Below are 17,450 nucleotides of genomic sequence, written 5' to 3'. Positions count from 1 at the left end.
AAGGACAAAATTCCTCGAGTTAGAGATTACAAATCATGAACTACGAAAAGCAAATCTCAAGTAGACGAGTTTATTCATGGACATTACCCAGTTTACTGAAGATATTAATTTTCTTCCTACGAAAACCCAAGATTACCATGAGGCAAAAGCAAACTGGCACGACTAAATAAAATTTAAAATTGTTTACGCAATAAATAAATTTACCGAAGCCAGCATTATCACTTTTAAATTTATCTACCAATGCCCCTGACAAAGGTTAATGTTGATGTTTGAGGCTAATTACCGGTAAGAAATTACCAACCCTTATTTAGTGAAGCTATAGCATTTTAAATGCTCTATTTTTAGCAAATTCTGTCTGACACCCTAAACCGTTACTTAAAACTGAAGAGCCTAATTTAATAATTAGGCATTAGCGAACCCACATTTACATTTGTTAAGAGCCAAGAAGCCTACTCTAATCGAGATCGGCGCTTTAATCAAGCACCAAAAACCGAGTGGCAACTCAATCTTTTGGATATTAACACATTTAATGCTACAATTTAGTTTATTATATAAATCAACCAGAGTTTCGTGCAGAGATCTTATTACACACTGGAAATTAGGAAACCGGTGAAGGAAGTGTAGGATTCGTTGCCAGGGTTTTCATATATTGCGCCCTGATGGAGCTCCAGCGAGATCTTATCCATTGTCTTCAGATCCAAGACTATGGAATTTGAACCATGTTCGAAGGTAGTAGTCGTTCCATACGCAGTCACCTCAGGCATTCGATTCCTCGTCAGAGACATTCTATGGAAGAAATGTCATTAAAAATAAACTTTAGCTCAAGACAAGGAAACTTAGTTCTTAAACCGACGTCTACTCACGTAAAGTCACTGTCGTTTGCCCCAATAGCATGGAATGTGAAGAAATATTTTCCGTCATAGGGCGTTACGAATTCACTTGTCGCTGGGTCCCAACCACCACCTACGTTTGTCAGGACATCCTGTGGGAGGGAGTGGATGTAATCAAGAGCTAAATACCAGGAAAGTTTAAGGAGTAAAGTTTATAAAAAAGCTACCGGGTTCGCCATTAACTTAAAAGTTTAATTTGCATTAAATACTAGCGAAGTTAAAGTTTCATGCTTACCCTGAAGTGGACATGAGCGAAGGCATGGAGGCGTTCCGTAGCCTTTGCCACACTGAATGCGACTCTACGACCACTGGGGAAAAAATAAGAGGGTTATTCGATACTTTTAACACATTTTTACTAATGTCAAGTTAAGTTTGCTCAAGTGTACTTACACCAATGCGGGAACAGGTGAAGCTGAAAGATCTTCAGTTTGTGCCTCCCTGACCTTTATGGTATGGCCTTTAGTGGAGGAAGCCTTTAACACACTAGACGTATTAAGTGTAATTGGTTTAAGTGGGACTGTTGCGTTAACAGTAAGATTTAAAGCCGATGGCAGTACCCTAGTACGGCGTGTGGTAGCAGTAACGCTGGCAGTTCTAACAAGTTTGGTCAGTTTCGTTGGGTGAATAACTGGAGTGGTCCTACGAACTGTCGTGTTAGATGGTCTTACAGTAGCAGGAATGGAACTACTCTGGTGCAGAAGTGAAACTCCCAGGACCAGGAACATTAGTATCTCTCCGGTAGACACCTGCATCTGTTAAATATCAATAGATGAAGCGTAATCATTAGAATCTTATGTAGTTTAAGGCTAACGGGCACAAGTTTTAACTCTTACCTAGACGAGAAAAATTAAACACTTTAGTACTATATAAAAAAAAATCAACCAGCATTAAAATCTTTTTGCTAGCAAGTTTAGAAAAACTAAAATAGTAAAATTGCAAGCCAAAATCGCCTTAAATTCAAAATTAAAGACCAACGTCAAGCAAAGCCAAATTAAGTCAAAAGCGGCAAATCCAGCCAAACTACTGACCTTTACCGCGGTGTAATATCACACTAAACAAAATACACAAAGCTCTTCTTTTCACGACAGGAGGACGTTGAATGATCAAACAGCTGTAACCGTCACTCCTTGTAAGCTCGTATCAAGTGGACAACTGTCAGGAATTTTGTGTACGGTATAATTTACCAAGTTGGCTTATAACATTAATAATAATAATAATAATAATAATAATAATAATAATAATAATAATAATAATAATAATAATAATAATAATAATAATAATAATAATAAAAATATTATTAACGTCAACACGCCATCTGTTGAGCGAATGGAGAATTAAAAATAATAGAAAATGCAGCAGGTCATTAGAGGTAGAACATATCTAAAATTCTTGGAACGTATTTCCTGACCTTTCCATCATATAACTTATCAAACATGAAAGATTGGTATTGAATTACTAAATGTATAATAAATGATATGATAGAACTGTTAGGAAATACGTTCCATAAATTTTAGATAAGTAATAACTCACAAAGCATAATGACTTAGAACATTTTATATTATTTTTAAATCTCAATTCGCTCAAAAGGTAACGATTTCATGCTATTACTGTTCATATTTTTATTATCATTATTCTTGGTTTATGCCAACTTAGCAAATTATACCGTATTGGAAATTTCTGTATTTTGTGATCTTGGTGCGAGCTAACAAGGCGAGACCATCTCATTCATTTAATCATTCCGAGTATTCTGGTTAAATGAAGAAAAGTTGTGTCTTGCATATTTAGTGTGATATATATCTCTCGTAAAGGTCGGTACATTAATCCACTGCATTTGTAAATTTATATTTTAGCGTTTTATTTTGTCTGTTGGTAGTCTTTAAGTTGGAGGTCTAATTTTAAACCAAATTTGGTACTGCATTTTCAAAGAATTTAATGGCATGTTTCTTCTAATTTATATATTTGAAAAGAAATAATAGATTTGCTGGATAAGACTTGATGGAAACTAATTTAGATTTCTATCAATTTAACTAGTTTCTATATCTGCTAGTTTAACAGTATTAAATTCTAAGTTCTAATTCTCCTACCGTAACACAACTTTTGCCATTAGTTCTGACTACATAACTAAATTAATATAACCTTGTTCATTTATGGAGGGGCACTTAATGGGATTGTTCCAGCAAATGTGTAGCGGAGAGATGCTGATGTTTCTGGCCCTGAGTGCTCTTTGTATACAAGATACTACTTGTATTCCTGCTATAATGAGAACTGTTACGAAACGTCTACATGATGACCCAATCACACATCGGAAAGTGGAGAAACGACGACGTTTCGGTCTGTCCTGGATAATTATAAAGTCCTGGTCCACGACGAACCAAAATGTCGTCGTTTTTTTCAGTTTATGATGAGTAGTTTGATCACCATATCTTTAGCCATGTTATTGTGACTCATCGTCTGTAAAACTACAATAATTCGTGAGATTACTCCCATTATGCATCGCACACAATAGACCCAACGTGCAAAGCCTTCCCGTGTTATAGCTACCACTACCCATCATACTACGGAACTTGCATCGGTTTCCAGCTTTACTACTAATGCAACGGCTACACCTAAGCCAACTATATTTAATGCTTCGTCTTCTTTATTCAAGGTTTCATCTATTAGACCTCATACCATAAAGGTTAAGGAAGTGCCGGCAGAAGCTATATCGATTTTGCCTATTCCCGCTTTGACATAAGTTTACTTAAACATTTCAATTTACCGAATAGTAGATTTTTTTTAATTCGTCAGGTAGAAAATTTTAATCATTCTTCCCAGTGGTCGCAAAGTTCCATTCTGCGTGACGAAAGCTACAGAAAGCCTTCGTGACTTCGCTTGTATCCATTTTAGGTTTAGCAAGGAGCATACACTTTTAGCATAAAAACATTTAATAAATATTACATGTTTCAAATTGATCATAAAAGTTCTTAGGAATGGTAGCAGATTTTCATGTACTTCTTTAATTACTCTCTTCTCTCCATTCCTTCCCTCACACAGGATGTCCTAACGAACGTAGGAGGTGGATGGGATCCAGCGACAGATGAATTTGTAGCACTCAACGGTGGAAAGTATTTCTTCCAATTTCATGCTATTAGAACGAATGACAGCGAGTTTACGTGAGTAGACATCATTGCCCCAGAACTTCTGAAAGTTTCCTTGTTATCTCTTACTGACTTTCAGTGATTTCGTTCTACCCAATTCGTTCTACTTCAATTCTATAGTCTTGGAGCTGAAGGTATGGATAAAATCTCCCAGGAGGTGCATCAGGGCGACATATATAAAAACCAACGAAAACTTACACCTCCTTCATAAGCTTCCTTCTCTCCAGTGTGTAATGTTAACATGACAAATTCTTGAGGAAGGTTGTTACTGTCATTTCTGTAGCTCGTGCATGTGCTGAAATTGGATGGACATGTTAATTTGAGTTAGTTTTGAAGATCAAAATTCTTTTATTAAAAGTATTGAAAATATTAGCAATGCGTGATTAAAATAAATATTAACTTTTAGTCTCAAACCTTGGTAAATATTAAATACATATTAATATGGAAGAAACTCATTAAGACATTAGGTATAGTTTTTGTCTAAACCTGCGAGCATGATTGGTAGCTTCTCTAGTGTTTCTTCTTCTTCTTCGCGATATGTGCAGCTTGCATGAAGGTTTTTCCTTTCGATGACTGCACAAGTGATGTTGATATTTGCGGCACTTTCAGTGGTGCGTCAATGTTCAGAATTTGGCAGATGTTGGAAGTATCGATGTCTTCTATTTGTGTGAGGATAATAAAAAAAATAGACATATAAGTATAAATGGACTTATGATGGCAAAGATGAGGGGTGGCGTTAATGGTGGTATTTAAATGTTGCTGTTTTATAAAAATTGTGGATTAGTCAAGAGACAGATTGTGAGTAAGTATGTTTGGGAGTTAGTCGGAATTCACATAAGTTAATGTAGATTATGGTAGGGAGTAACAATCTTCGAGAAGAATTTGTCATGTTTACATTTCACACTGGATAGAAGGAATCCCATGAAGGAGGTGTAAGTTGTCGTTGTTTTAATATATGTCGCCCCTTCAAGGCAGTTATTCGCATTTAACAAGTGTCTAGGTCTTCCCTGCTGACCTGGTCATTTTCTACCTTCATAACACACAAATAATCAGAATTAACCCTCTATTAGAGGGTGAAGCCGATTCGCTTGAGGTATCCTTCTTGAGGTTATCTTGAGATGATTACATGGCTTAGTGTCCCCGCGGCCCGGTCCTCGACCAGGCCTCCACCCCCAGAAAGCAGCCCGTGATAGATGACTAACTCCCAGGTACCTATTTACTGCTAGGTAACAGGCGCATCAGGGTGAAGGAAACTCTGCCCCTTGTGTTTCGCCGGCGCCCGGGATCGAAGCCGGGACTACAGGATCACGCGTCCAGTGTTCTGTCCGCTCAGCCACCGGCTCCTTGCCATTTTAATTGAAATTGCTATTGGGTACGTACAAAACATGGTCGGGGCGTCTAGCTTTAATAAATCTTGGCACAGTGCAAGAGGTACCGCTCTGACAGTAGAGAGTACCAGAGTGTCATGACCAGAGTACCATGAGTGTCATGATCGGGAGCCGGTCGGCCGAGCGGACAGCACGCTGGACTTGTGATCCTGTGGTCCTGGGTTCGATCCCAGGCGCCGTCGAGAAACATTGGGCAGAGTTTCTTTCACCCTATGCCCCTGTTACCTAGCAGTAAAATAGGTACTTGGGTGTTAGTCAGCTGTCACGGGCTGCTTCCTGGGGGTGGAGGCCTGGTCGAGGACCGGGCCGCGGGAACACTAAAAAGCCCCGAAATCATCTCAAGATAACCTCAAGATAACCACTGAGGCACATGTTAAGATGCAATTTTAACCCGGGAGACTATTGTGTCCTTTAAGAATTCTGTATGTCCCCTTCCTTTTGCCACAAACTGATTTTAAGAATAGATCTCATGCACACTGGAGTAGGTATTGAGTTCTCTTCTACTTTGGTCTCAGATACAGAAGGAAATTGCAATAGCGGGATATTTTGGGATCTGCAGAATCCTTTGGTAATACAGTAGCGTCCGAGGTTTAATAGCTTTTCTGCATGTTGTGGGTCAGGGGTATGGCGTGCGTTTGGCATTCACCAAGATGCTGGTACAATCTCTGCACCAGTCGTGCAGGGATTTTCTCATTAAATATTTTCTTAAAAATACCACGTGATCAAGAGGCACTTCCGGATATTCATCCTTCTGTTTTTATATTGTTGACGTTCTTGAGCATGTTTCTCTACAAAAGTACATGTTCAATTAAATTATTTCTTCTCTTTCACAAAAATGCTGTGCTATGAATAAATATATATATCTACATATAAGGAGAGGGGGCGGACACGTGATGAGCAAGGTCCTACACTTCAACCAATTTCTACGTGGATCACAATGCCTGAGCCGGCCAAGACTTGACCTATGTAGGTATGAATACCTGCTGAAGGCCTCGGGGGTGACAAGAAGAACCGTATCTCCTTCATGCCAACAAAATCAACGTAGAAAGGTGCGTTGTCTGGGCTTTGTGTATAGCGAGGCAGGGACTGTGTATGGGTGAGTGGAGGGTCGCCGTCGTCCGAGTGCCGACACTCACAAGACCCCAGGCAGGGAGCGGGGAAGGGAGGGAGTGATGGGGAGGCTCTCGAGCAGCTTACAGTGATGTTAGTGGAAAGTTAGTGCGTTCCCAAGCAAATTCGGTGAGTGTAGTGGTCAAAACAAAGTGCACTAGTGATTTCCCCGAGTGTTGTCAGTGTGTAATACGTGTGACAGCGGCCTCCCTCGTGTGCCCCACTCCATTAACCCTGCCCCCAGCACAGCCCACCCACCATCTTCCCCCACCCTGCTACCTGCGCCTGACCCAGCCGCCCATAAACACCCAGCTTACCCACACATAGTGCCCAGGCCATGCCCAACTCCCTTAGAAGGGTAATGCTTGCCTTGTTTCACTCCATCCGGGAAGGAGAGGGTGCACTTAGCGGGCAGCCAGGCGTCAGGACATCAAGACATGGCGCATGTCGCACCTGACACACAGCCACTTTCCAGTCAAAATGATGAACACCCAAGAGGAAACTGTCAAGTGTGTGACAGACTGTATCGTCTCAATCAAGATGGAACTGTCTGGTATCATTCTGTCAATTCAGGTGGTTGTCTAGGATCTAGGTGCCCGCCCCGGGTCAGTGACAGTGGACAACCTGCTGCAGGAGCGAGGGACAATACCTCCCTCAACTTCATTTCAGCAGATAATCTGCTTGAAGCAGTCAAAGCGACGTCCACCAGGACCTTGCCCCACATCCCCAAGGCTGCCCGTTACCAAGCAGCAGCCAAACTCACCAGTCTACTGACAAAGGTCAACAATGCTCCCAGAAGCACTGGATCATGGCACAATCTCCTTCTATTTGGGAATGCAAGCCTAGCACTACCGCCGAGGAGAGACCACTCATTAGCAACCTCAGTAATCAGGGCTCTTGATGAATTCCCCAGAGCAAACAACTTGGTCCGCCTCCCCCCTCGTGCCAATAACACCAGCCGCAGGTCGACCAACAATAACTCACCTGAGAACCACAAAATGAAAGCACAGATCACAAAGAATATAGAAGAGGGCAATCCACAGGTGCCATCAGAATCATAACCAGCGACGACACTATTGCCCCGAGGAACGCCACGACAGCACAGGCTCTACAAGGCAAACACCCACCCAGAGCCCCAGACAGTAGCAGGGATCCCCAGGAAAACAATACTGGCATAGAACCCTTGACTGTTCGAGAATCTGAGGTGTACAAAGCAGCCATGTCTTTCACAACAGGTTCAGCAGGGAGCTTTACAGGCCTAAGACCATAGCACATCAAACAAATGCTAAACCTGGTGCTTGGAGATGCTGCAAAGGACCTTCTAGTGGAACTTACCGGATTCTCCAACATGTGTTCGGCTGGCGGCATCCCTGAGGACATCAGGCCTGTGTTTTATTGAGCAGCACTCTGTGCTCTACAGAAGAAGAATAGGGGAATCAGGCCCATTGCCGTTGGCAACACATTCCGACGCCTCGTAGCTAAGGCTGCAGTGAGATCTATCAGCTAGGAAGCAGCCACCTTGCTGAAACCTAATTAGCTCGGGTTTGATATTCTCCTAGGCTGTGAAACTGCAGCACATGCAGCACGGGCTTACATTGCTGATCTCCCGGACCAGAAGGCACTAGTAAAGCTTGACTTTAAAAATGCCTTCAATCAAGTCAGAAGAGACGCTGTCCTCTGGGCTGTACACAACCATTTCCGTCCCCTTTACCCATTCATCCGATCGTGCTACAGTGGGGACTCTAAGCTTCTGTTTGGTGAGCATGATATAGACGCCTGTGAAGGTGTCCCACAACGTGACCCCTAAGCCCCCTTCCTCTTCTGCTTAACTATCAAAGAGGTCACTGATAGTCTGACAAGCGAGCCAAACATCTGGTACCTGGATGATGGCACTCTCGCTGGAACCCCGGAAACCATTTTGGAGGATATAAGTAAAATCCAGGAGCAAGGAGCCGCCTTGGGCCTCATTCTCAATGCATCCAAATGTGAATTAATCTCCCGCAACCTAGACATCACTAGCCAAATAAAAAATGTTCTTCCAGACATTCTCGTTGTCGAGTCACCTGACTGCACCCTCCTGGGTGCCCCCATTGGCCCACGAGCAATCGAGGAGATCCTGGATGCAAAAATAACTGATCTAAGGAGAATGCTGGACAGGATTGACAAGATCGATGTCCATGATGCTCTCTTCCTCCTCACAAGATGCCTATTTCTTCCTAAGTTGACCTACATTCTGAGATGTTCTCCATCCTACAGCAGCCCTAAATTAATTGTGTAAGACACCCTTCTGAGGTCCATGCTGGTAAAAGTCCTGAACCTGCCATTGGCGACTCTCAGTAGGAGCAAGCAATCCTCCGCGTCAGACTCGGAGGCCTTGGTGTCTTCACAGCCTCCCAGATTGCTCTACCAGCCTTTCTTTCCTTCTCCCATGCATCGCACGACCTCGTCAGAGATATCCTACCTGGACCCCTGAGTGATTATGCAGGAATACACGATCCTGCTTTCACTGAATGTTCAAATCAGTGGAATCCTCGTGCAGCCCCAGCACCTATCATAGAACCAACAAAAAAACATAAGCAGTCCAGCTGGGACCTCCCGCTAGTAGAAAAAATAGCTGATGACATGCTCAGAGCTACAACATCAGACAAGGAGAAAGCCCGCCTCAGAGAAGTGTGTGCCCCCCATGCAGGAGACTTCCTGGCAGTACCCATGTCGGCAATGGGCACGCGTCTAGATCCAGAATCCCTTCGTGTTGCAGTGGCCCTCCGCCTTGGTGCCCCAATTCACACTGAATACAAGTGTAATTGCAACAGGGTGGAAGCAGACCAATATGAACTGCACAGATTGCATTGCAGAAGCACAAAGGACGCATGCGAGACACAACGAGGTCAATGACATCATCAAGAGGAGCCTCGTCTCAGCTCAGTGCCCAGCAGAGAGAGAACCTCGCATCCTAGGCAACCAAAATCCGGATTTCCCCGCACTTTGCCCTGATGGCATCACCTTATACTCCTGGAAAAGGGGCAAGCACTTGGTGTAGGACTACACGTGTGTATCCGCACTTGATGACACCTATGTACACATCGGTGCTGATCAAGCCGATAGGGTGGCCAACCACAGGGAAATAGCAAAATCAGTCAAATACAAGTGACTGGAAGATCAATACATCTTTGTTCCCATAGCATCTGAGATGCATGGCTCCTGGGGCAAGAGTGCCTTGGGATTTCTCGAGGAATTGGGCTCCAAGCTCATTGACGTCACCAGAGACCCAAGAGCTGCCAGTTTTTTGTTTCAGCGCCTCAGTGGGGCAATCCAGAGGGGAAACGCCTGCTGCATCCTCGGTTCCCGTCCTGAAGCGGAGGAGCTTCTAGAGATCCATAACCTTCAAGCAACCATTGTATCAACCAATGTATGTCTTGTAACCTTTAAAAATATAATAAAGCAAAAAAAGTCGAAAGGAAGGGGGGTGGTAGGATAAAAGCATACAGAAGCTGTATTGGAGGGGACCTAAACATTTTCTCTATTGCATTATGTGTGGTTTCCTCCGAGGCTAAGGGTCCCCTCCCCCTTCTTCCAGCCAGATGTGGTACGCTCTTTTCTATTTTCTACATGAATATATTGGAAAAATACTTGTCTCTTAAAAAAAATCTTTTTTTTTTTTTTGGTAAACACATTAATACTGTCATAGCAGAAAAAAGGCAACATCAGCATTAACATTGTCAAGGCAAGAAATACATGAACAGAACTCAAGAACAGCATAACACACAAACAAAGGTCGTATAATACACAATTTTTATTTAATTACATTCGAAGCATGCTACAGAAAAGACAATAATGACAAGAAACCCTACAAAACAGTCACAAAAAAAACATAAACCACCAAAATTCAAGTTAACAGTCAAAAAACAAATTAACACAACATCAACAAACATCATAATACCGAAACACAAAAATACCCGTATCCAACAGCACATTAAACAGATAAATAAAGCAATACAAATCAAGAACCATACACACAGTTAATCATTTATAATATTTATCCAGATAGATGCCGAGGGTACCTTCTTCCTCCCGGACATCCCACCGAACCCACTCCTTTGCAGAAGAGGAAACGTGACCATGCGATGCCGCGGCCGATACATAAAGTGAGGTACGTCCATCACGGCGCCCTCTAACACAGAGGGGGGGAAGGGGGATGTCACAGGGGCGGAATTCACGAGGAGAGGCTGTACAAGGGGGTGGTTATGAAAGCGGTGGAACCACAAGCGGCTGGAGCACAGGAGCCGGCCGTACAGAGGGCGGTAGCACAACGGACAGATTCGCAGGGGACAAAGTCACAGAGGGCGATGGCGCAAGAGCCGACACCACAGGGGGCAGAGTGGCAAAGGGCAGCTAAGCAAAGGGCAGCTAAGCAAAGAGCAGCCGTGCAACGGCTGGCAGCACCGAGGGCAGACACTTGGAGGGCACATACATGGATGCCTGAGGCACGAGGGCCACCAGAACAGAATCTTTCGTAAGAACAATCACCAAGTCCCCCCCCCCCCCTCTCTTGCAACCTCGGCTGGTGCCACAACCTCCCAACCGGGGAACTAGAAAACGGGGATGGAGAGCCAGCCGGAGAAGACACAAGACCAGGCGACAATCTCACCACAGGACCCATCATTGCCGCAACACGACTCACAGGAGCCGCAGGCTCCCCAACATCGTCGCCCACTTTACCATCCTCAGGTGACGAACTCCCAGAGTCCCCAAAATCTCTGACGTGGGCCCAGGCCTCACCATCAGGCGGAGACGGACTTGAAGCTCAACTTCAACTGCGACCTCTTAGACACAGGACGTAGGTCGTCGGAACTATCACCCCCGCTAGGAGACCCCGCAGCAGAATGTCTGGTCGCAACTCCACACAACTCACCAACACTCAACATTGCAGCCTGAACAACCCAGGGAACAGGACCACACATCGCGAGAGACATCACCGCGTGCACGTCGACATGGGCTGAAGACAGCTTTCGGAAACAGTGCAGTCAGGGGCGCAGCCTCGATGACTGGGGTCATGACTGGAGACTTGACTGGAGACAGAGCAGGCAGGGGAGCTAGGGGTCACACTAACTACCACCTCGACACCCACACCTCCAACTACATCTTGGCGGGCATCAGAGACCAGCAAGAAGGCACCAGACAACCGGAAAGCATTACTCATCACAGCAGCCCCTGGAGACAGGTCCGCGGCCGCCAATGAGGGAAAGTTTTCCTCCCTGAAGAGGTTCACAGGGCCCACCCGGCTTGCAACATAACCCGCAGTCTGGTGGATCGATTGTCCACACCGCAAACAAGGCCAGCTCTGACCCGCATAGAATACTTGCACTGTGAAGCCCAGAAACAGGAGAGACGAAGGGATGGGGTCCTTCATTTGCATTGCCACAGTGCGGGTCCCATCTGAGATACCCTTCCATGACCCAGAAGAGGTAGCATTCACCCGGACACTCAAGACCCGCCGATACCGGATAAAGTGATGCTGGAGAAGCGAGTCAGGGAACTCAAAGGGAGCACCATGAACTGCCACATAGGTAGTCTCACTGCACCTGTCCGACACTTCCACCGAACCACCACCCTCAGGCAGAGTAAACGTCCTCCCGTCATAGCAGTTCATAAAGTCACGATGCACAGTCGTGAAGCAGAATTTCACAACAGCTCAATGCCCGGACACAAGTTGAACGCCGCCACATCCACCCGCAAAATATCAATCATAACCACCTCAACTGCCGGGTAAGACGCTAGTCCAGTAAACTCCAGGCCAATGGTATCCCTCTAATTCACAGGGGAGGGGGGCCGCCATCCCACCAGCCGGCATGGCCCCAAGGGCCCGCTTACAAACACAAACGACTACTGGCCAGCAAACCAGGAGCTCACAGGCGACACGTCTGCCTCCGTTAAAGAGCCAGGCGAACACTCCCGTCTCTTCAATTAGTCGCTAATTTTAGTTAATATTTTGGATATAATTTAATCCCATTACCTCTATTAACAAATCACCCATGATGCTCAGTGTTTTAATATGTTGTCAGTGTCATCTTCTAAATTACCTCCCAAAATATACATTTTTATTCTCGTTTGTCATCAAAAGGAAGAGATGCAATTAACGCTTCATTACATTTATTACCCATTGCTCTTTGGCCTCATAAGTCATTTATTATCCATGCCTGGCTTCATCCGTAAGTCATTCATTGTCCATTCCTCTTTCCCCTCAATAGACATTTATTACCCATGCCTGGCTTTATCCATATGTCATTCATTGCCCAGACCTCGTTTAAATCATTTAAATGTTAATTCGTTTAATGCTCTCACTTCAATCTCTCATTTATTATTATTATTCAATTCCATTCAGTTTTTTTCATATACAAAATTAGCATAACACGTACTTATGACTTTTAAAAAACTTTCATTTCATTTTGTTCCATGTTTATTCGCGTAGCTTTCACAACAGCCATACAATCCTACCTTAGTTTGGTGGCCAAGGCAGGGCAGGGCCCAAAATTTAAGGCTCAGTTTTTCTTCGTGGGAGAGAATGTTGGGAAGTTTGGTACTAAGGGAAGAATTTAGGAAACTATAATGCAAAGGAGGTTATAGGTAGAATAGTTAAGTTTTATGAGAGGAATTTTAGGCAACTAGATTCCCAAGTAGGTATTTGGGAAGCCAAATTTCTGAATTCCCCAAAAGGAATTTGCGAAATTGAATTTTCAAGGAGGAGTTTGGTGAAGCTGGATTAGCGGAGAAGACATTGCAAAGTGAGCTACAGTGACGAAGATAGAATCGCCACATCTCTGCAGCAGCTGCAGCAACTTTGTTAACTGTTTGAGTTCAAACAATTCAAGCTATTTATTATAATATATAACTTTGGTAATTTCTTATAAATCAACAGAAGTAGCTGGTATTTTTGTATCATTATACAGTGTTAATGTACTACGATAATATTAGTTTTATTTAAAAAAAAAAAAAGAAACTCGTTGAACCGCACACAACATATTGTCATATCCAGAGTAATGATATCCTGTTACATATTTAATAACTAATAACTGGGCATTAGGTGATGTAGTGTGGGAGATCGTGCCGCAATTCCTGCTCACAGAGTTTGCATCTGGAGTGCTCAGGATTGGGAGATCCGTCATCTGCAGACACCTGCCACAGGTAACGGTAACCCAACCTGATTCTTGCAACCACTGTGTCGCACAGTCTGGCAGTCGTTTTGTGCTGCCCATAGATATAAGTTTCAGATCTGAACAAATCATAGCTTTTTATATTAGTACTTTCAGGTCGTTGGGAGTCAGTAATTTCTTTCCTATTAGACCTGAGTGTTTGGACAAATACAGTTTTGACAGCAGAGATGGGAATACCTAGATGTAATTCAACTTCATCTTTGTTGCATGCTAATTTGGCTGCAATGTCTGTCTCATTATGATAGGTTATATTTATGTGTGAAGGTATTCATACAAAGGAGAGTCGAGACCCTTTTCTCTGTGCAGCAGTTAGGTCATTTATAATTGGAAGTATGAGGTTCTTGCTGTCGATCTTTCAGGAGAAATTTTATATTGCTTGAAGAACAGACTTTGAATCACAAAATATTATTCCTCCTCCAATGTTTTCTAATATACTGGTAGCTAGTTGTAATGCTGCTAGTTCTGCTTGTGTGGAGGTCAGCCAGGAGTTTAACCTGACACTGACAGTCTTTGTGCAAATATTATTTCTATAAAACCTACATGCTGCTACAGTCCGTCCAGTAGAAGATTGGACTGAGCCGTCGGTGTAGACACACAGTGCTCGTGAGATCTTAAATTCTCGAAAAAAAAACAGAGACCCGCGCTATCAGTCAAAGCTTCCGCCTGCTCCCCCCCCCCCCTTCCTCTCTCCCCTATCCTCACATCTTAAAAGCTCGGTCTCCTTCCCAGTCTGGGGTATGGAGCATAAACACACCTACACCCTGACGGGGTAGTACCCAATCTGCTCAATAGATGGCGTTACGATGCTATTATTATGCTTAGGCAACTAACTGTCTACAAAATATATTACTTACCTTTCCAGGAAATTATTTGTTGTTTTTACCAAATACGAACTTATCTGCAATGGCAGTTCCGACCGTCTTGTCAGTTCAAGTCTTACTAATTACATATAACAGTTAGGGAGAATTTTTTAATTTAGATTGCGGGTTGGAATTAGTTCTTGAGGGTAAGTTTTAGTGGCTGATTATAGTTGTCTGAAGCTATTTATATGACTGACTGACGAAACGTAATGTTTTTGGATATATATATTGAAGTATTTTTCGAAATTTTAATTTGTTTAAGAACGGCATCTGATCTTTATCAAATCTTAATTGGGGAAAACTTTTTGGAAATCACGCTGTTTAACTTAAATATAATACAGTAGTTGGAAAGGTTTTATGATGGGTAAATGGCTGCCAAAATCTTTTGATAATGCCTTTCTGGTATTAATAATGTATTTTTTTCTTAAATATTTAAGAGAACTCTTTATTAGAATATAATTTCCCCTCTGCTTGGATACCGACTGGAAGATAAATTAGTATATTTTACTTTCCATGAACAGATGTCGAAAACAATTTCCGAGGTGATTGCTTGCTTGGTAGTAATCTACCTTACAGCTGGACAGAGTTGTCAATTATCTACAGTTACGTTGTATAAAACTACGCAGCTCCCGAATACGTTTTCAAACACGCATACTGCTGCTACGCATCTACCTTCTGCTTCACACAACGTGAAGACCGGAACACTACCTTCCCCAGGAATTCGTGTGGATTCGTTCCTTCCCGTCATATTGCAAGTAACATTATTAATTTTTCATTTCACAAAGGCAATGAATTCATATTAAAACTGTACCATTAATTGCCTTTTTCTCTCTACAGTTCCCGTAAAGTGGCCTTTAGTGTGAGGAAAGCTACAGAACCGCTGCAGGCAGACACTCGCATTCATTTCAGGGTTTGAGACTCTGGTTACTTGTTTGTTTTTTGGCTTTTAAAACTTTGTTCTTTAAATTTCTGGCAGAAGACTTTTTATACCTCCCTTCTCTTTGCTAAAGTCGAGTGTTCCCCTACATTATTCAACATTATTAGGTTACATTATGTAATAAATGTAAATAATTAATGTAAATAAGACTTGAGCAAATTAGTCTTCTCATTTTTCTTCGTATTTTTTATCTTCTAGTGTGTAGTTTAGTCAACATTCTTCAGTCACGTTATTGTGACTCATCGTCTACATGTGTAAATAGTCCTTATTTACTATTTATGCAAGTGTCAATTAACTGGCATTTGTTAATTGGCACATCAATCATACAATAAATGCCAGTTTAAATGCACTGGTTTTACTCATTGTTTTAAGATTGCATTTGACTATGGAGGTTAGTTTCTTCCAATTTGTTTAAGTTTCAGAGCTGGCATATAACTACCACATGCTATTTGCAAAAGTACCAATTACGGGCCTTGTAGGAACGTTACGAAAATAAACTTTACTAAGAAGCACAAATATAGTTAGTGCCTTAACTTCCTAACTAAGCAAAATAACTTGACTGCTGAAAGATCTTTTGCCCACAAACAGGACGTGTTGGCTAACGTGGGTGGATCCTGGAACCCCGAAAGCAGCGAGTTTCTTGCTCCATACGATGGAAAATATTTTTTCATATTTCACGCAATAGGAGGGAGAACCAGCGACTTTACGTACGTAACCTTCAATCTTTAATGTAATTTTTACAGTTTATACATTATCTAGTCTCGCCGACTGGGCGCATTCTCTTGATAATCATTTGTTTAGCGATCTTCATCTTATTCAGTTGAAATTGTTAATCTTTCATTTGCTACCATAGGAAATCCATAAAATTTAACAATGCTAATCTCTTTACAGAATGGCTTTAATGAAGAATGGGAAATTTGAAGTTACTGCTTACGGAACATTGACGGCTTTCAAACATGGGTCCAACTCTGCCGTGTTGGAACTCAAACGTGAAGACAAGGTGTCCCTAAAACTGCAGCAGGGTGCAATCTACGAGCATTCGGGCAACGAGACCTACACTACCTTCACTGGCTTCCTTGTCTTCTAATGTTAATTTTTGGAATTTCTTCCATTTAATGAGTAAATATATCTCCTTACTCTGTGACTTAACTTTGAAAACTAATCAGATTTATTAGTATGGTAACTTTAAAATATATAATTTTTTTAATTTAATGAATCTTTGTTTGTTAAGAGGGGCTGGTATGCAGTACATGCATACTTGTCGATGAAGGCAGGGAAATTTAGACCTAAATGAAATGTGTAGCGCATAGATACTTTTGTTATTGACTAGCAAAGCTAGTCATCCTGTGCAGGTTTGTCTTGAACCCTCTGTGTCACAGAAGGGATTAAAAGCTACACATGCCTGCCATAAATTTTCTTAATGTGGATAGAAAATTTGAAACAAGTTTATTGAGGTATAAAACACTCAAAGGGATGCGGTAGCTAAAGCTATTCTCGCCCTCTTCAGTAAAACTTGTACATTAATATATCTATACTAGCTGTACCCGGCCACACGTTGCTGTGGCTCTTGCTGAGCCACAGCAACCTTCCCCTGTCTCCCAGTCCTCCCCACCATTTTCCCCTCCCCCATCCCCTCTTCCACCCCCCCCCAACCATTCCTCACTACTGTTCCCTCGTCCTCACAACTATTCCTTCCTCCCCCCACCCCCTCGTCTTCCCCAGCATTCATCAATCCCGTGTCCCTTTTTTTCTCCCCATCATCACCCACTCCAACATCCCCTCGTCCTCCTAACCATTCCCTGCTCCACTGTCCCCTTGTCCTCCCCAATACCTCCCACTCCCTCGTTCTCCCTACTACTCCCACCCTTCCTCGTCCTCCCCCCCTCCCCGCTCAGCTCGTTGTCGCCGTGTGGGGGC

At 42.9% G+C, this 17,450-nt stretch overlaps 2 protein-coding genes across 2 annotated transcripts; one reads left to right on the top strand and one right to left on the bottom strand.

The window, feature by feature from the left end:
• Positions 1 to 525: 525 nt before the first annotated feature.
• Positions 526 to 2,056, bottom strand: LOC138369864 (complement C1q-like protein 2). The gene is made up of 5 exons (XM_069333606.1): positions 1,919 to 2,056; positions 1,281 to 1,642; positions 1,126 to 1,198; positions 864 to 982; positions 526 to 786 (listed from the first exon to the last, which is right to left on the bottom strand). Exons 2-5 carry the CDS (start codon positions 1,640 to 1,642, stop codon positions 585 to 587), a joined length of 756 nt encoding a protein of 251 aa, XP_069189707.1. The 5' UTR covers positions 1,919 to 2,056; the 3' UTR covers positions 526 to 584.
• A 12,578-nt stretch (positions 2,057 to 14,634) lies between these two features.
• LOC138369863 (cerebellin-2-like) lies at positions 14,635 to 16,677 on the top strand. Its single transcript, XM_069333605.1, has 5 exons — positions 14,635 to 14,742; positions 15,118 to 15,347; positions 15,434 to 15,506; positions 16,122 to 16,240; positions 16,425 to 16,677. Exons 2-5 carry the CDS (start codon positions 15,118 to 15,120, stop codon positions 16,618 to 16,620), a joined length of 618 nt encoding a protein of 205 aa, XP_069189706.1. The 5' UTR covers positions 14,635 to 14,742; the 3' UTR covers positions 16,621 to 16,677.
• The last annotated feature ends 773 nt before the right edge of the window (positions 16,678 to 17,450 follow it).

This window comes from Procambarus clarkii, chromosome 30, assembly GCF_040958095.1.
Source record: "Procambarus clarkii isolate CNS0578487 chromosome 30, FALCON_Pclarkii_2.0, whole genome shotgun sequence".
In the NCBI taxonomy this organism is placed as follows: domain Eukaryota; kingdom Metazoa; phylum Arthropoda; class Malacostraca; order Decapoda; family Cambaridae; genus Procambarus; species Procambarus clarkii.
The sequence above is the reverse complement of the archived record's forward strand: the minus strand, read 5'-3'. Positions and strand labels throughout refer to the sequence as shown.